Below are 20451 nucleotides of genomic sequence, written 5' to 3' on the forward strand. Positions count from 1 at the left end.
CGCGGGGAATCCCTTCCCCGGGGCTGGGCTGGGCTGGGCTGGGCTGCCTGGGGGCTGGGCGAGCTCCGGGCGTCCGCAGGGTTCACCCACAGCGCCGAGCAGGCAGCCGGCAGCGCAGGCAGGCAGGAGATGTGCTCTGATGACATTTGCCGTCGTGGTTGGGAAATACTTATTTCATTAGTTCGGTTCGCCTTCGGTGAGAGGCTCTAACAGATCTGCTTGCTGCACAGAGGAAAATCCTGAGAGCGATGGGAAACGGAGGAGTCGAGAGAAGTTTGGAAGGGGGGACGAAAGGGTGAGGGATTTTTCTTTTCTTCTGTCTGCATTGTTTGGGATTTCTCGGTCTCCTTCCTCCACCCCCTTAGTGGGATGAATTATTTAGCACCCTCGTTTTCAATTCATCCCTAACGCTTGCAAGGGGAGGCTTTCATGTCTAGAAGAAAAAAGAGACGGTAGGTCTGTAAAAATCATGTCTGGCACAGAGCAACCCAGCTGTGATCTCTGGTGTGCACTCTGCTTGTTCTGCCTACGGCAGCCAGGCTCACACTGGAGATTTCCCTTCTTAACGGTGACCTAACAGAAAAGCCTGTTGTTCAGTATCTATTTTGCATGAGCTACTATGCTGTAGCGGTCGCTGCTTCATTCAGCTAAAGAGAGAGAGAGAGGGGATAAGACGATTCCAATTTAATTAGCAGTTTTGTTAAAACTAGTCAGCTTTGTCTGGTCACATGTTTATAATTTTAGAACGTATGTCTTAATTGCAGTAAATTCTGGTGGTATGCATAAAGCAAGTGCCACATGCTGTTTGCGGCATTGGCTGTGGCAGCTTCATGTTTCTATTTTTTTAATTTACTGCAGCGTGTGTTTATTTGTGCAACGGCAGATTTTTGTGTGTGCTGTGGGTATTTTGCTTGAAGCAGATCTAGGAGATCTAGGAATTCAAGCATATGCTGTGGAGGTTTTTATTACCCAGGAAGCTGCAGGATGTGTCTTTTTTATTGGAGCATATTCAGGTTGACATCTCAAATATCCAGATACTGTTCTGGTTGTTTTCAATAATAGGACTTTCGTGTGTTTTTAGCATCTTTATCAGAGTCTGAAATACTCTAAATGTTGAGGCCTTCCTCGCTCCTCCTCCCCCTCAATAATTACTCTGGTTGGTCTCAAACAAATAATTCCTATCTCGCAATGTCCCTGAAATCAAACACCAGCAGACTGTACCATCTTCTGCCTAGCTAACTGAGTCACTGCCATGCCTTGTGCTAGATTAAGCTGTTGTAGTATTGCTGCTGGTTGAATATTGAAGATCCCCTGTGTATACTGTGATTTACGTTACTGTAAATAGGGTAATTGAATTATAGATTCTCTGCAATGTCTTGTTCCTCTGGTGTTATCAAAGATCAGTCAACTTTAGTTGGGGTGCTAGGCAGGCTGCTGCCTAAATGTTTACTTGAATTAGATGTTTCCGCTAACTCTTATAATTGGATAAAGTACTACTTTTGTTTGTTTGTTTTTAAACCCTGTATTGCTGAGGAAGCCCTGGGAGTCTCTGAAAGCAAGACAGCATTAGGTGTTAACATGCATCCTCCCATCCCCCAAAAAGAAAAAGGTAAAATACTTGAATAACAGAGTTAATGAAATTCTTTTTGTTGCATGAATTCCTGTATCAGAGGAAAAAAGATATTCTGAGGTTAGCTATGGGGTGTATAACAGTAAGAGATTTTTTTGCCTTTTATAGCAGTCAGGACTCGTTCAGGGCCTCCACTTGCTGGACAGAGAAGGGAAGTGTTCTATGGACACTGCTGTAGTGGGGGGAGAAGAGGTAATGAAATGAGTTATCTGTCAGCTCCTAATAACTTAATTTGAAGATCTTAATTGGTGAGGATGAAATGTGCAAACTCACGTAGCTTTAGTTGTTTGAGAGGAGTATGTCTTCTCCAAGGCTTGACTCCTGTTTACCACTGCATATGTCTTTTTCTGGTTCATAACTGCTAATATGGGATATTTGTTTCTTATTACCTACCTTCAGCTGACAAACAGTTTGAAATCCAGGATGTGTACTTTTGTCATTCCTAAGCCAGTATGAAACCTCAGACAGAACTGTGACCTTCAAATATGAACTGTCGTGTATTTGCAAATGCATATCTTTATAAAACTGGCATTAAAAAAAAAAGGAATAGAGAACTCTAGTCAGATCTTACAGGATTCTGATTTGAGATTAAAAGGCTTTTTCACTAGCTCCTGTCATTTTATCTCTGTCAGAACACTAGCGGAGTTTAAAATTTTGTTCAGCTCTCCATTGCTTTTGTTCTTCTCAACATTGATGAAAGATGCAAGTATTTCTTTGTGCTTCCAGATTGTGTGCACATACCAAAATACCAGCCGGTGATGGAACATGCCATTCTTGACACTTTCCAAACGGCTTTTAGAATTTGATGGCTAATAGTGAACAGTTGAGTATAATTTTTTTTTTTTAGTACCATTCCTGGTGTGTATAGCATTTTATGTTTTCTCCTGGTTGGTAGTACTTGTTTATATTCATGCTATTAAAAATATTGACAGTTCTTCATTACATTCTGATATGCAGCTGTCTTAATTTTTGTAAATAACTTCACAACCTATTCGGTGAAATTTATTAGCTTTTTCCATAATCTTGATTTGTTCCCAAATAAGCTGCAGAAACCCTACCTATGTATATTTTGAAGGCTGTGGCTCATAAGCTACTAAACATGAGTCTGAGGTCATAACAACTCTAATGAAGATCTGATGAAACATTGCCAGTACCCAACCAGAGGTAGTCGTTACAACCACATATTGATATGTCACCTCCTAGTGACGATATGGCTCTTTCCTGACCAAGTTGCAGTACGTACAGTACACAAATCTGTTTGGTTTTGTGTTGCATTAACCCAAACCTACTTACTTTTTCATACTTACCAGGTCAGTCGAGAGAAGCTATGCCCAACAGGTCGCTGAGGAAAAATGTACTCTTTTCAAAAGTCCTTATGTGGTCCCCCAAAGTTAGATGATGTGGCTGCATGATCACTCACAATGCTTTGAGATAAGAGAAACTCATGTGTCTGAACGACGCATCTTAGCCAAAAGATATTGTAAGGAGAACGTTTCTAGGTAATTTTATACGAAGATGAAATTTTGTATCAAGATGAAATTAAGCTGAAAGCTCTTCTCTAGTAGTTTTAAAGATTATCACTTGATTGTATTTTATGAGCCACCATGTGATACTTCTCTAGAGGGTTTTCTCTTTACAAAAACTGTGATGGAAACTAGTAGCAATTGTTCTCTGGACCTTTTGATTTATGTTCCTCCAGGCTCAAAGATCTCTTTTAGCAGGATCTCCTAATGCCATGTATTCTAGTGGTTTGGTGCTGGCAAGAAAGAACATCAGGTGCTTGATCAGTGTTGTTTTCTGAAATGATAGCATTTTCCTCTGCACTACTGATCTAACCTGAGACCTTCTAGCTTTTGGTATTTTCTGAGATTTTGAGTCTAACTTGGCAATATATTTGTATGACATACAGGTGGATGATGTTACTTTTTCTAAGCATTGTATGAATATGCTGAAATATTTTGCAAACACTGGGATTTTATAGCTTCTCATCTTGATATTTTAGTGTGTGTCATTATGCAGAAGAGAGTCTAAAAGCTGAGAGACACTCCGTGCTGTCAGTGCAGGGATGCTGGATGTCAGCTGTGGGGTGGGAGTGGGCAGTTAAGCATTTTGTTTGCTCAAAAGTAAGGGATGTAGGATTGAAGAGCAGGTTTTGTTGGCATAAAAATTTGAATATTTTGGTAAAAGAACTTTAGCACTCTGACAGCCTAGTTTAAAATGCTCAAAATCAGTTGAATCTTGTATGTGGAGACTGTCTTGCTATTAAAAGGATAATCACTTACATTTTGTGTATTGGGTAATCAGTAAGTTACATCTAGAACTTGGATATTTAAGTAAGTGAAAATGTGTTTCTTCAAATCCTGTGAAATCCTTCAAGCCTACTGAAATAGTAAAAGGTAGCATCCTGTACCAGAAGAAAACCCTTATGGCAGTGTTTCAGCATGAAGAATCTCCGAACGACTCATAATTCTACATTAACAATGTGCTGAATCTCAATAATTAGAATACCTCTTAATGTTACGAAGTTCTTGTCCTCCTTTTCTTTCTAGTATCGCATATACTGCACTAGATGATGGAGGTGAATCAGTATAAGCTGTTTGGAGATAGACAATTTTAGGTGTCTGTAAGGCAGGTAAGTAAGATTTAGCATTTTTCCTTCGCTGCACTCATCCACCCAACTTGAAAATTAGCTGACGTTCTTGTGAAAAATCTCTTTTGCTTGTAGCAGCTGCCTTGCCCTTGGCCCATTTGGACATTCCACAGATTGTATCATTCTGCACATCCTTTTGAACATGTCTTATGTTTAAGTTACTTCTCCATTTAAGCATTGCTCTGTTGTTATTCCTAGAGGAGTGGAAAGGCTACCTTTTGGAGCGTGAGACATTTGAGACTTATCTCCAGACTTTAACTCTTCTGTCCCTGCATTAGATGCTAGGTATTTCTAATCTCTCTTCTTCATACCTAGGCTTTGTTATGCTGTACTATTCTTGTATTCTTTTAGGGCAGGATTGTTGTCAGAGTAACGTTAGTAATACTCTGTGCCAGGTTCACTATTTTTGGGTGTTACCAGAGATAGGCAAGGATGATAGTCAACAGTTCTGTGTTCTGTAGCAATTTTTAATTTTCTTAAAATTAGGCTGAGGTAACCCTGCCTCTGCCAAATAGAATCTAATACCAATTAAAGTGCATGTATGTTACTAGCTGTTTACTTTGTAACCTCTGGGGAGATGGGGATGGTCACTCTAGTTACAGAAGTGTAGGGGTCTAGGTGAAAAATCTCACGATTCTGAAACTTGCCTTTCTCTCTGTTTGGAACTCGGGAACCGACAGCTTCTCCCAGCCTTGTGTTAGCCTCAATTCTCTTTCTGGTTCTGCAGCACCTCCTTTAGGTATGAGAATGAGTAGTGGGGCTTGACCTTGGCATGCCACTGATAGAGACCAGAACCGCCTGCAGACTTGCCAGTTGGGATTTATCTCCCTTTACATTCATCATCTTTTATGACTTACTTATCGTCCTTTGCATCAGGGGAGATAGTCGTTTCTAGCGTGTAGTTCATCTCATCCTAAGGTAAAGCCTATAATAGCTCAGGTGAGCCACATCCCCCTAAACGCCTTTTTCTCTCTGTAAAAGGTTTCTAGGTCATATCATTAAATGTGTGTGTCTATATCATAGACATGTGGAGTTAGATTAAATGAATCCCACATGTTGTGGAAAAAAGAGAGTTTGCTGATGTCTGCAGGGGGGCTAATGCAGGAGCCTGCCCACTTCCAGGCAGATGGATGGACTGTACCAAGCTTGTTTCATTAGCTTTGAGTACCATTTTGCATCTGATGCCAGGCAGTCTGGTTGTAGCAGATATGCAGAAAAGATTTAAGCAGAAAAATCCTCTTAAAACAATGAAAGGCTGTCTGTTAGGCAAAACCAGGACCCCTGTCACTCTCTAGATGTGTCCAGCTAACCATTTATTTTGGTTGTAAAGAAATCTTCCTGCTTCTGACCCCTGAGAATGCCTGAAGAAATGCAAAATCCTGGTAAAGAGTTTTCCTGTCAAGGGTTTCATATTCTTTCATTAGGTTTCTGCATCAAGTTATTTGCTTATTAGAAGATCTAGAAGCATTCTGTATTCTTTGGATTTCTATGCTTTATATCCTCCGAAAGAAAGAATTCCAGACTCTTTCAGACAGGGACAGGACATAAACCAAAAGCTACCCCACAAAAAGATACTGAAGTAACAAAGGCAGAATCAGAAATCCCAACGTGGGTGAGCCGACATCTTTCTCAGTGTTTTCTTTTGAATAGGTAGAAGTGCCTGACTAAATCTCTAGGTGACTTCTGCTCTTCTGCATCCCTTTGGCAAGCCGCTTTCTCTCCTCTTTAAACCCTGGATTGGCTGCAGGACACAGTGAACGAAACTTACTGCTGATAATTTTGTTCCTTTCCTAACCCGTTTTTCTCTCTTTCCTAAAATACAGCTGGTAAAAGGGAGCAACTTCTGGAGCAAAGACAATAAATGTACATAATTAATTTGTCCAAAAGTGTTTTTATCAATAACTGACCTTCCAGCTTGAGGAGTTGTCCAGCTGTCCAAAAGGGAACCTTTTTTTAATGTTGGCAACAGAAGAAAAAAATAATCCATGTTCCTCATCTATATCTTCAAATTCACCTGTGCTTTAGCACCCCGGATTTGCAGAGTAGAGAAATGCGGGGCTAGACAAGAAGGAATCTAAGGATTGTTTCTTACAGTACTCTGGGGAAGGATACTCCGGCGCTATTAGTGTTAACCTGGAAAAGTTAGTGCAGGGAGCAGTCGTCTTCATCCAGGGGATGATGCATTATGCTCACTCCTCCTGTGTTTCCTGGATTTTCAAGTGGGTGATGTCTGCCTGAGGCACACCATTGCAGAGCTCCAGAGGGAACGCAGCTGTGTCATTGCTTGAACAGGATTGCACCTTCAAAACAGGTTTTAAGAGGACGGCCTGTTGCTCCTTTTTGTTTTCTTCTCTGTCTTTCTTTCCATTGCAGCCACGGAGTAGAATGGATTCTTTACTTCCTTTTTTTATAGTCTAGTTAGCTGTTTCCCTTTAAAAAGAGACGATGTGACTTTCTGTTGACATCGTTGTGAAATCACATGGTACATGGGAACCATCTGAGTAAAAACTCCTCAAGCCTCCTGACCCAGTGAACAAAAACCTCTAGATTCTGCCTGGCAAATGGCCAAACCCAATGTTTTACAAAGGCTATCTGTAGACCTCAGTTTCTGTTTCACTAATTCCACCTGAACTTGTAACTCATCATCTTAACAAGGCATTTCTGGTTTTATAATTACTTATGCAGCGAGGAAATGACTCCCTTTCCCTGCCTCGTGTGTGTATGTCCCTGACTCATGCTTACACATAATAGTCTCTCCAAGTGGGTATGGCTTGGGTGTTCTTTTCATAGGGTTAAAACCAATTTAATGTCAAGTCAACTGTAAAATGATTGTTCTAGAAATTGAAAAATCTGAAATCTAAGACTCTGCAAATATGTTGTATTTTGAAGAGAGAAATAAGAGGTGAAAATTGTCCATTATGTTTCTTTATCAGCATATGATAACTGGAGCATGTGGAGCATTTTCATTTGTCAGTATTTTTCATGCTGCTTTCACTAAAATAATGCTGCAGAATTCCACAGTTCTTCCAGAAAGCATACATGCTGTTTATTCACTTCCAAGTGTGTGTATTTGTGTATTTAAAAAATTAAAAAAAAAAAAAAAACATAGAAAATAATTACCTTGTAGACCAGGAATTGTAATCCTGCTTGGTACTGACTTATTAAAAGGAAGTTGCTGCAGTTTTGCCTTATTTCTGTTTCCTTTTCCAGGCTGATAAAATGTAATTTATTCATTATCATACTATTTTCTATATTCTGTTACTGTAAAACGTGAACAAGACTAACAGCAGACAAGAGGAGTGCTGCTTTGAATACTCTGGAATTGTTTGTAAGATTCTTCTGAAATTGGCTGAGTTACAGAAAGCAGGGGCTGCTTTTTTTCCTTGATGACACAAGTCCCTGCAGCTAATAATTTTAATATTCTGAATATAGCTGCTTTCATTTCTTAATACTTTTGTACCCACCCGCATTCCTGTTCACAGAGGTGGAATTGTTCCACTACATACTGAATAGCAGTGTGGATGACATGAGGAATTGAGGAAGAAAAATAATAGAATTGTCTGTAGCAAAGAAGACAAGCCAAAATCAGGTGACAGTAAAATAATGAGAGACGTGAGCATCTTAAGATTGGATGAGAAAAGGTGATTTAGTAATTTGCTAAGTGGGGGAGGGGGCAGCAGTTTTAATGGTTGCACTCAGAACTAGCAGGAAGTCCTGAGTCAAGCAAACACGCTTGCCGAGTTGAACACAAAACAGCGCGATGCTTACGGAGAGGAGCAGGGATATTCAGGGGTCTGTGCTGTACTTTTTTAGCTGAAAAGAGGGAGGTTTTGAATCCTGTGTGTTGAAACCATGCAGCTTGAACCATATTCCTTTCCTTTTCAGGCCCCCAGTGCAAGATCTTATGTTGACCTAGATAACTGTGAAGAGAGGACATGAGTAAAGCTAGTAGTACTTCAGTATGTTGTGCTTAACCCTGTATTAAAGCATAGACTTAAAAAAATAAAAATGTTTAGGAAAATGTGGCTTTCCAGGGATTATGCAATTGTGCTTAGTTCAACTTCTGATTTTAAAATATTGTGTAGGTTCTTGCATTATTATTATTATTAATTGCATTATTATTATCCCTGCACCACTTTATTAGTTGGTTTGTTAGTTTTGAAATATTTTATAACAATGTTTAAATAATATTTAAATTAGATTTGGTTTTAGTAAAGGCCCTTCTTAATAGGACATTACTGAGATTGGCAAATATTGGTCGAAGAAGTGTTTGTTTTTGCTTTGGTCACTTGAAGGCAGCAGTGGAATTGAGTTTGTTTTATGTGGTGCAACTTGCACTTCTGGGACCCTTGGGAAAAAAAGAAAAAAAGAGAGAATAAGTAATTGGAGGTCTTTATTTGTAGCAGTAGTTTTATGTGTTTGCTTGTTACATGTGAATCGGATCATCTGAAGTATGACTAGCATTTCTCCATTTTGTTAAGAAGAGAAATCATGGAGCACTGGGAGAGTAAAGTTTGATCTCTGCTTAGAAAATGGCTTACTCTGAAGCTCTGCAGTGTCAGCAGCAGCCATCCCCAGAGAAGTTTGAGTTTTGTTGAGAACTGTCAGCCTTTCCTCCTCGGAGAGGCATTCCTAAACCCCAGGGAATCCCCTCCCGTAAAGTTCTGGAGTAAGCAGCGTGGAGGAATAATAAGCACTTCCTTCCTTTCTATTTTCAGTGACTGAACTAGAAAGTAACCACTACTGCTGTAGCTCATGCTCACAAAACCCTGTGCAGCATGGTCCTCTTCTCCTCACCCTCCTCCCTGAGTCTTCAATTCTTCTGCAAGGGGAGGTTGTGCAGCAAGTTTCAAGCTGAAAAAAATTTTAAAAGTGTCACCAGGAATATGGTATACTGATTTCATTATTCAGTTTCATATTTAATGTAAAATTTAGTATGAAGTTATCCACAGAATTTTCTCGTACTCCCAGATTTATTTTTTTCTAGCAGTGCATATCAGGCTTGATTCCCCCGCCCCCAGCTCTTACAAAGTGTTTGTTTAGCCAGGAAGGCATGGTGAGCAGCTTGATGTTTTAGATCTTCAGAGGCATTTTGGAGTTGTTGGAAGCGTCTCACTCCTTCCTCTGGTTTCGTGTAAACAGCTTTGCTGGCTCTTGCAGAAGGGAGGAGAACCTTTCAGCTGCAGGAATGGTGGCCAGCAAACAGGAGCGGTGCGTTGGACCTAAAATCCTTTTGGTGGCCAGAGCTGGAGACATTTTGTCAAGTGGCCTGAGTGCTGTGATGATCAGTAACAAAACCTTTCAAAGAACTGCAAACGTTTGTCACAAGGATCTGCACTCCTCTGTGTGTGTACTTTCAAGGGAGGTACTTTGCTAACAAATCTGAATTTTCAAATGATGATATGAAAACTTTAGTTTTAGTCAAACTGAGTAATGTTTTCCAGTTCTCCTCCCCAGGTATTTCATTACAAGCTTTGCATTTGTATCTTCTTAAGTTTTGTTTAAAAAGCTGAATGCTAAGCTTTTTTTTTTTTTTTAAGTTGCAGTATATGATCTGAATTCAGAAATATTCTTCCTGAAGGTTATTGATACTTAGGAAGGAAAAATTCATGCCTGATCGGCTTAGTTAAACTTCTCTTTGGGAGAGGTTTGAATGAGACTGTTTCTTTAGTCTCTCACTCAAATTGCAATCTTAAAAAGAATTCAACATCACTCATGAAATACATTCTGATAAACTCACTTTAACATCAGTGTTTTGCATATTGCTTAATAAAATCACAGTGGGTGGAATGAAGATTGTTCTGACTCCTGATGGCAGGTTTCTTTCTGCTTTCGGCTTGAGGCTGCATGTGAAACAGGCAGGTATGTAACATAGGACAGTAATCTTATTTATCGCTGTTTTGCATTTGTAAAACTGCAAGTCAACACATGAAAAGTTAGTGACTTTCCTTTTAAAATCAGACCTTTTGCAATTGCAGTAATAAAGAAGACTTAAACACCTCTAATGGGAGTTTTAATTTAAGCTCTTCCGATGTGCCCTGTTGTAGAAAGACAGAGGAGCAGCATTCCCCAAAATGCGCAACTTTGTTTCTGTCAGATGGACTTTGTCACTTTCACGGCTTTCTAGCTGCAGTTAGCATTTTCTGTCATTGCAGACTGTTTTACTGCGTTATTGTAATTTCCGGGGTAGCATTAAAATGTATACGCAGTACATGTGAGAAGGAGCTGCAAAATTATTTTCAACTGATTCCAGATACAGTATTCGAAAGCTCCCACCAAGTGATCTGCCTAATTCAAATGAAGGATAAGATAATGCTGAAAAAGACCAGGAACCTACACATTGGCTGTCTTCCATTCCTACAGTATGCATCTAAGTTGACCATAAATTGTTTTGTATAGTTAAATTGGCTAAGTAAATTGTTGCAATGTGGTGCCATTATGAGGCATTCAGTTGTTTTAGGATTTGGCAGAAACCCAGGTTACATACATGCAGAGAAGCAAAAAATATCAGCTCCCGAATGTGTGTGTTTCATCTGTAGCCTGAAAGGAAAGTCATTGTATAGTTTGGGGGAAGAAAAAGCTTCTCTCTTTAAATAAAGTATGTGCTGTTTTACGGAACTGTTACCTACAAGATCTGTATGTGCTTGAGAGCTACTGAGCTGCATGAGCAGATAAGATCTTTGCCACCAAGCCGCAGAAGGTAGTTGTGGACGTTGGTAGTTGGGGGTAGGAGGAAGCGACGGTTGTGCCTCAGGGGTCAGTCATGGTGTGGTTTTAGGTACTTCCTGGAAAAGGGAAGCTACAAAAAAAAGTTTGAAAGAAAGCTTCAGGGAGCAAAGAGGAAAAATGGCTTTCTCTGTGATCACTAGGGAGTAAGAGTAGAGACCATGAGGAAAAGCAGAAGTAAGAAAATTTGGCAGAACAGTCTGTGCATTATATCTAGTTGAAGTCATTGTTTCCTATTTAAAAACGCTGATATTTGTGTGTTGTTTTTTCCCAAGTTCTTATACATCCTATGGAGTAGAACTGCAGATTCTCTGAAGACGTGCAGGGGGAGGGTCTGTTGTAGACAGGCCAATTACGTATCTGCTTCTTTTGTGGTCAAATGTCATTTATGATTGCAGTCATCGTTTTCTTTGCTTCCACCTTGCACTGAGTTCTGAAGAATTTTGCTCGCACTGAAAGTAAAGCTAAAAATATCAAAGCAAGACCTGTAAACAAGGATAAAAGAGTAAATATTTGTATATCCTGCTCTCTGAACAGGTTTGGAAAACAAAATTCATTTTTGGTCAGGTACTCCTATCAATGAGACTGTTCTTTCCTGCATTGTCACAAAATGGTATACATGACCAGAGGATTTTTATCTTAAAGAGCTGCTACGGGACAAGTTTCAGAACTGAATAAAACACGAGGGAAGGGTTTGCACTGATGTAACAGCAGTTTTTGTGAATGGTCATAATGTAAGTTACACACTAGCATGCAAATATAGTAGTATTTGCATTCCATTTTTTCAAATATGGTTGACTAGTGTGTTGACAGCATCCATGTTAAACACCTGAAAAAAATCTCCTTAGATTTATTAGCCATCACAAAATCGGAGCTGACTAACCATAATTAAATTATATTTTGTGTCAGTCTCCAGCCTTGCTCCCCAAAGATTCCTTTGTCCCAGAAATTTAATTAGAAGGCTCAGGATGTATACACAAGTATTTGAATCTGCCACTGGAAAATGGATACTGCTGAGGAACCTGATTCTTCCAATCAGACTAGTTAGTGCCATGATGAACACTGTTGATATCAAGGCAGTAACTAACTTCTTAAGACATTTAGTCTTAATCTAAACAACAGATTATTTGAAGATAGAAACTTGCTGCGGCTGCACGAGAGTAGCAGCTTTCAGGCCAGGAAAACTTATTTTAAGTTACTCCTTGTTTTTTATGGTAGTTGAGCTTTGGCTTAGGAAGGCGTGTTCACAGGCATTTAAGGAAAATGCACAATATAATTTAGGCTTTGCTTGCTTTATTCTGGGAATAGTTCAGAAGCATATATAGAAGGTGTGTTGTGGCTTCTGCAAGCCTCCCTCTTTTGCTACTGGCAGGAATCAGTTGACTTTAAATCCAGATCTCTCTGTCTGAAGGACCACAGCATTTGTCTGTCCATTATTCCCTGATCCTCAGTGAAATTCAGTATGCTGCAGAATCTGACCCATATTTTAACATTTCTGTCCTTTTCGGTTGGATCCCTCTTTAGCGTTTTCCTCTTTTCCTTTCTTTGCAGGGAATCTGGCGTATCCCCGTGGATGAGATCGACCGCCCGGGCAGTTTTGCATCTCATATGAACCGCTCTATTGTCTTACTGCTAAATGTGCTGTCACAACTAAAGGATTACAACACCTTGCTGAAAGTCTCATCTATGCTGCAGAGGACCCCTGATCAGGGAAAGTATGATATATTTATTTTAATCCATTACTTCGTAAAGCTTTGAATATATTTTGTTCACTGTGTAACTATTTTATTTAAAGACGTTCTTAGTTTAAGAAAAAAGTCTTTAGACAGGTTTCCTTGGGAATATAGTGGAGTGATGGTTAATTTTTCTCAGGATTACAATTTCATAATAGAATCTAGAATTTCTCTGCATTTCTCTTGAAACTCAGAGCAGCCATACAGGTGCCTTAGCAGACTTGCAGAGGTTTTCTGTCATGTGGAGGGAGTCACTGGTGGAACAGAGCATCGTGACTTCTGCACCCCTCTGCTGGCCTCTTGCATAAGAGCTATGTCCAGTGGGGAGGTCACGGCCCAGGCATCCTGCCTTCCTGTAATCCGTGATGGACTGAACAATGGTTATGTGCCTATTGGCAGCTGATGCTATTTAAAAAGCTTATCCTATTCAGGGGTGATCTAATTTTAATTGCATTAACCTTATTTAAGAAAAAAGAAGCCATTTAATGTGAGCTATATACAGATTCATATCAATGGGCAGACCAAAATAAACATCTAAGGAAAACAATGAAGCAATTGAGGTAAAATTCTAGTAGCTTGCCGAGTGGGAAATGTTGAAATTAGTCTCTGGCAAACGCTTAAGAAATTGAAGTGAATGATTGATGGCAATAAGTTGGAGGCATTGAAGGTTTCTTCATGTGTTTTTGAGTGTGAGTGCATGTGAATTTGCATAGATCGTAGTATGTCTGGGAATATGTCACCACATGTTCAGCAAACTTGAAGCCAAAAATACTTTTGACTTTTAGCATATCAGAAGTACTGGACCATAGAAGGTTTAAATTCTGTCCTAAGCAAGCCCACAGTTGTACTAAAAATATTATGTTATTTATAAGTCTAGACTGAATTTAACAAACAAGTAATTGGACATGTTGGATCAGCCAGTGCCAGCCATGGTGAACTGCAGTCGTTACAGGAACTTATAAATGCAAATATTCTGGGTGTGTCTGGTATATGCCTGTAACAACCCTATTTTTAAAAATGGGGCGGTTTTAGCTGAACTTTAGTTATTACTGAACAAATGAGGAGTCAGGTTTTTGTATCTTTTGTCTGAAAAGCAAACCATAAAATTACCAATTTAATGTAATACTGTAGAGAGAAAATATGTGTATTAAAAATGTTGGCTTTTTGACTGAAATAGTACCCTTCAAAATTACTTACTTGATTGTTAGCCCTCTCATTTAAACCAGCCAATTCTGAAACAGAAATTCAGTTTTCCGTCAAACTCGATTAGGTGGGATTGATGGCTGGAAATGTTTTCCTTGAAAGTGGACTAAAGCATTGTGTCAGAATACACTGAAGTAACCATGCTATAGGTGAATAAGTTTTACACATATGATATTTTTTAATAATACTAAATAGGATAAAAGGTATTAGCACACCAGTGTTTTAGCTCTAAAAAACCTAGATTCAAAGGCAACTGGTATGACCAACGAGAAAGGATTTGCTCATGTCCTTAATCTCACATGCATGGTGTATCCAGAACATGAAAATCACCTGGCTGTTCAAGATAGCTTTGTGTGACTAACGCTCTTTTTCAAGAAAAGGTTTGAATAAAAAGCTGGTATTAGAGGGACACAGAAGGCTTGATATAAGAAAATTGTAATTCTGTCTGTCTGTTTTGCTCTGGGTTTGTTGGTTTGGTTTAGTTTTTTTCCATTTCTCCCCTTCCCTCTGTTTGTAGATAGTGCTATCTTTTGCTTCATGCTTGTCATCTTTGATGATTGTGGGGAGGGGAGAAGTGGAGGGAAACATAGCTAAAGTGTTATATTTCAATATGCAACTGTATATGTTTTGTGTGCTTTCTTCTAACTTGTTTTAAAATTGTTGTGTTGGGGTTTTTTTGTTGGTTGGTTTTGATTTTTGTTTTTTTAATGTGCTGGTTCTTGCTTTTAAAGTCCTACAAGTTTTCGGCAGTTAGCTTAATTTCTGTTATCTTACTGCGGCACAGGAAATACTTGCGTGATGCAGATCGCCAAGTTCTGGCCCAACAAGCCTTTGTGCTTACAGTGAAAGTGCTGGAGGACACTCTGAACGATCTGACACAGGTAAGGCAGCAGCGCATTTAATGGTCATTGATTTAGCAATTAAATTTTTCTAGGTTCAGTTTACTCATTCCTTAGATCTCCTGAGGCTGAAGGGCTATGTTATTATCACTTATTTCTAATATCTTTTGTTTATATGCAACCACAGAGAAAACTTTCTTCCAGCATTGTTGTTTTTTGTTTTTGAAATCCAGTAACAAATACAGTTGTTGAGAATGGATTGCAGTAAGTTTGGTTTGACTGTCCCTTAAATTTCAAATTATGGTAGTTACATGGGGTATAAGAACAGCTTTCCAGGTGGGGTCTATTGGAAATTTCCTTTTAAAATTAACTAAGATTCCTCTTGCAAAACAGAACCAGACAACTAGATATTACATGCCTAGCCATTTTTAACTGCTGGTCCTTGACAGCACCACACCTGTTATTACATTTAATTGTAATTTAGATTTAATTTTAAAAAGTCATATAGAGACTAATCAGTTTCCAGGTTAAGATAACTGGAAATTGGAAGTTTATTTGGTAAACACATTCAAGGAAGAATTTGTTCCTAAGGGTTTTCCAAGTTAACAGAGTGTAGGTTTAACAAATTAAATGAAAACATCCTTAAGAACACTGGAACTTTGTGTATGAAATAGTTTGTTCATAAATCTGCATGGAAGAATTGTATCATTAGCAATTTTTGAAAGAAGAGATGATGTACTGAGGTTTTCTACCTTTGGGCCATCACCAAAGTAAAGGTACAAAAATTAAAATACTATAGGAGAGTTTAGCGTACTTCTTGATCTACTAACAAGAAGAAAGTTATGTAAGAGCAACCAAAGGGAAGATTCTTAAATTTGAGGTTGATCTGCAGCTGCCAAAAGAAACGGGTTCAGTTTTGATTTCAATAGATGAGAAGAAAATTTTGTGCTATTAAAACCTTGGATTTCATTTAGTTGGATCCCATAGTGTAGACTGAAGTAGTGGGGGAAAAAAAACCATTGTGGCTTTGGTTCAGCCTGTGCTGTTGATTTCTCTGTGGTGTTTTCACTGATTAAAATACTTTAATTGTAAGACTTGTGGCTTGGATTAATTAATATTCAGGAACAAACAAGAATGAACATGGAATAAATGCATTTTCTTCAGCAGAGACAGTAATGTACAGGTACTCATTGTCAATATTCATGGTAGTCATAGCTGTGCTCAAACGCTTTCTGATTTCAATAATAACAGAGAAGAATGACTTCTTTTTTTAAGGTTTCAGAAGATCAGAGTTCCAAGTCTTCTAACCTTGCTTCAGGAAGGATGACAACAGACGTCTCTAATAAAACTAGTGCTGAAGAGGGGAAAGATGTCCTTCCCAAAAAGCCAGTTTTATCGGATGGAGTTGTACATAGTACTGAAAATGGAGTAAAGGAAGTGACCCAAGGACAAATTCCCAATGCTATGGACCTATTGGAACAAGAGGACAAGAATGACAAGGAAATTAAAGAGCTCCCTAGGCCTGGTTCAGTTGAGCCAATGGATCTTGATGGATATTCCAATGACCCTGAAAAAATGGATTCTTCATGTAAACGCAACGAGCCAGACCGTCTTCAGTCTGGCAGGAACTCAAAGGAGAGAGTTCCGGCTCCAGAGAGCCGGACTCCAGAACTTTCTTTGGAAGAGCTAAGTATTAGCTCAAAACATCAGCAGCAGGCAGCTAAAGGAATAGTTCAAGCAGTACCTACAGAAGAACCTGTCCAGAGATCAAGCAGGAAGAGGAAATTACTTGAGGATGTGGAGTCTGGGAAAACACTTCTACTCGATGCGTATCGGGTATGGCAGCAAGGTCAGAAAGTTATGGCCTATGACCTGGGTAAAATTGAGAAGATCATGTCTGAAACGTACATGCTGATTAAACAGGTAGAGTATTTTCTCATTAATTGTAATTTCTCTATGTGACCTCAGACATGACTATAGAATAACAATAATTACTAAACCAAGCAGTCTAAAATTGGCCCTATAGCTGTTCAAAAGTTGGGGAGATAAATATCTCCCAAAGAATCACACTCTTGACAAGACCACTACTGGTGGGGAGGGCGAAGTAGGACCCTGTATGTTTTGAACTAGCTTTCTGAAATCGGTTAAGAGCTATTAACACCAATTACATGGGGTTTGTTCATGTTAAATGTTAGTTTGAATTGGGAGTTGTGTATCTTTGAATATATACTCCTGAATAACTTAAGATCACTGTCCTGCCGTAGAAGTGCTGCTTCTCCCCCTTACTCCTATGCTCTACATCCCCATTTCATCTGAATTTAATTAGATATATAGATGAGTTAAGTAATTACGACTTCATTAGTTGTGATTCTGTGTTCAGGTGGATGAAGAAGCAGCACTTGAACAGGCAGTCAAGTTTTGCCAGGTGCACATGGGAGCATCAGCACAGAAACAGGTAAGCTCTGTGAAGTCCCTGGCTGCTTGTAACATGTTTTTATTACTTACTCTGTACTATCAAATCTGTCACTGAGTGTTTGCAGCAATTAGAAGTACCTACTTTCCTTGTATTGTTGTCATCTAAGATAAGTGGGGCCACATTAGTGTAGGGAGCTCATCCCTTTTGTTAGGGTCATTGCGATGGTTTATGTCAGGCTTGAAGGATAGTTTGCGTGCTCAAAAGCTTTTGGGGAAACCCCAAACAATCTTCAAATTGAAATATTTATGGCACACTACAATTTTCTTAATGTCCGCATCATTCCTCAGCATTCCATGGATGGTAATTACTTCTCTCTGATCCCTAAGGGCTAACAACCTCATCAGCTTTTCCCTTGCTAACATTGCACTCTGTTCCAGAGATACCAAATATCTTTTCTCTCAACTTGAGTGGCTAAGAATCTGATTTTAACTCTGTTACATTACTCAGTTTGTTTTTTAGCTTGTAGTTTCTGGGTTTATCCAGCAAACAATTACAGAGTTTTAAAGGGTTGGTTATTTATCAATCCTTAATGTGAAATCAAAGCCAAGAAGAAAACTAAATGAATTACATGTTTAGTGGTCATTCATTTTGCCAGCAAACCATCAGTTGAAAGCCCCAAAGTATTTTCTAGTTTTGTACTTTCTGTAATTTTTGCCACCAGCACACAACGAAGCAGTTACTAAGCAGATTTTGACTAGAAGATAAAAAATGTTTTGAAGAAAAATCTATGTTCCTAGTTAATAGTCTGTGTTTCAATACTGCTCAGGGCTTTGTGCATTTTTTTTATGCTATAAAAACATAGTCTGTGTTATCGATTGCTAGCTCTAAAAAAGTAATTAAAATAGTATTTGTCTAAAAATATTTGGAAAAAAAAACATTCCAGTGCAACTTAGAAACCTGTTGTCTTTGAGTGTTTCACAGGTGGTGGTCTGTATCATGCTTAAGTGTGTAAAATAGGAACCATCTCTAAGATTTTCTGTACAAGAAAGGTAGATAACTATGAATATGTTGAATCATGTTCAGTACTGATTTAAAGTAGAGCTCTTTCAGAAATGTCTTGAACAAACTTGTTTTATGAGCTGCAGACATTTATTCTGGTTTTCTGCAGTTTGTCTCTTCTGTCCCTCAAGTATCTCTTCTCCTATTGTTTCATCTTCCCATCATCTACTGTAACTTCATCTTCCTGTCATGTGTCTTACCCAGTAGAAGTGTACAAGGAGAAGTACATGCTATGACTAGCCTAGAGATATCCACACACTGCATTCCAACTTGCCAGTTACCAGAAAAAAAGCATTATGGTTGCAGAGAGGGGAAGAATTGCCTGTTCCTCCATCACTTGATTCTTTCCCTTTGCCTAGGCACTAATTTTCATAAAAATGGAAGGACAGTAAAAGTCTTTCAGAATTTCTCTTCATCCTCCAAATTTGGATGGGGCTTTTCTTCTGTAAAATACAGCCATCTCTGCTTTGCAAAAACATAAGCTTTTGAGGAGGTACATCTCTGATGTTAGCAAGTTAAATATTGTCTTAATGTGAAATGGATTTGAATACCTATTCACCTGTTTTTCAAAATAAATACATTTCTTAAACCTTAGATAATTCTTCTAGTTTCTGAAGCAAATTCGGTATCTATCACCAGAACACTGCCTCTGTTCTTTAGATCTTTTCAACCTAACCTCAAATAATGCACCTTGCCTGGTCCTCCCTTCAGTGTGTTAACGTACATGACAAATGCTTCTCAGAACTAAAGCGCAACTGTGTTAGAGGTGCTGGTTAATAAGTAGAAGAACTTACAAGGTGAACCTTCTGTATTATATAGAGTTAAGAGGTCTTCCTTTTAGGTTTTTCTGCCTAGGGGAGCTGAAGAAAATTGAGGCTGTAGGTCAACTCCTGTAACAAGGTTTAGTGCTGTCTACTCTGCAACTTCAGGAAAAGCAGATATTTCTGTGTCTTTTGTGAAAGGTTCCAGATATTTTTTTGTTTCCATTTAAGATATGTGCCTTCCAGTGGAGCTTGAATCTTGTGTTTTCATACAGTATTCTCTTGAATCTATGGGTACTTGTTCTCATCTCATTTTGATGAATATTGTTTTATTGGTGATTATTGCCTTGTCCAGGAGGGTAGAGGAGGTTCAAACCCTCAGGGCAGCCTCTGTTATACAGCATTTGTTCTAGACAAGATTACCTTCACACTAAATTTCTTCCTGAAATGGTGTTAGTTTTAGTTGTCAGGAGGCACGCCAAGCTGCGTTTTTCCATGTGCTGTGTAGAAAGTCTGAGTCTTGAGTATCCATAAAGGTTTCCAGTTGTTAATACTGAGAGAAAAATTATCTAACAGTGCATCTAGTTAAAATGTGCATTTATACATTGCATCTCCCAGCAGAGTAATAGGAGAGGATGTAAGAGTAAAGGGAGTTTTTCTTTATTAGATTTTCATGGAAGTAACTTTCTCCAATTTGTGCCCCTCAGGAAGTCAGTAATGTTTTTCCATTGAACTATAGAAATGAACAGAAGTGTCAAGAGAGGTATTCTAGTAGAAGTGTTTCTTTGCTCATAGTCTGGTATTTAACAGATTTTTATTTTTTTAATAAAGAAATCTTGGCTCAGAATGTTAAGACTTTTTTAGTTTATCTTGGGGAAAAAAATAGGAGTCATCCCACTGTGATTTATGACTTCAAAATAAAAAGAATTTGCTAATAAACGTCTTTAAAAAGTAATGTTACTGTTTGCTTTTTGGATGTATTTACCTTTTCAAAAACTACTCAACAAAGTTGCATGTATCAGCCAAGTTCCTTGCTGGGCTTCCTTGAAGATTCTGGGTATGCGATCGCTATGCCAGCTCTTACAGCAAAGTCAACGGTTACTCAGGCATGTGGCAAAACATTAGAATGGTGAAAAACCTGCACACAAACTGATCTTGAAAGTAGATACAATAGGTGAGCTAGTATTTAATTGCACTGGAAGTGATGAGATTTCCTGTTAAATCACTTGAAATAAAACATAGCTCTTAATGTGATGCACTTTGAAGCTTGTAAGCATTCCCTTTTAGGAAGCAGTCCCAGCTAATGAGATTATCACATACTGCAGTCTCGTTTTTGTCTGTTTCTCGCAGGATCTTTTAAGCCGTGTGAAGCTGTCCTACTGCTCGTATAACACTATGAATTAGTGTGGAGACACAGGAATAGCCACTCTTGTA

General features: G+C 38.7%; 1 protein-coding gene across 1 annotated transcript in view; it reads left to right on the forward strand.

Moving 5' to 3' along the window:
* Positions 1 to 20451, forward strand: part of CABIN1 (calcineurin binding protein 1) — a 118164-nt gene that overhangs the window by 72046 nt on the left and 25667 nt on the right. Inside the window, exons 30-33 of the mRNA XM_009279975.2 lie at positions 12558 to 12721; positions 14727 to 14823; positions 16057 to 16704; positions 17162 to 17236. Coding sequence (XP_009278250.1) covers positions 12558 to 12721; positions 14727 to 14823; positions 16057 to 16704; positions 17162 to 17236 — 984 coding nt within the window. The remainder of the gene's footprint in view (positions 1 to 12557; positions 12722 to 14726; positions 14824 to 16056; positions 16705 to 17161; positions 17237 to 20451) is intronic.

This window comes from Aptenodytes forsteri, unplaced genomic scaffold (assembly GCF_000699145.1).
Source record: "Aptenodytes forsteri isolate BGI_AS27 unplaced genomic scaffold, ASM69914v1 Scaffold323, whole genome shotgun sequence".
NCBI classification, from domain to species: domain Eukaryota; kingdom Metazoa; phylum Chordata; class Aves; order Sphenisciformes; family Spheniscidae; genus Aptenodytes; species Aptenodytes forsteri.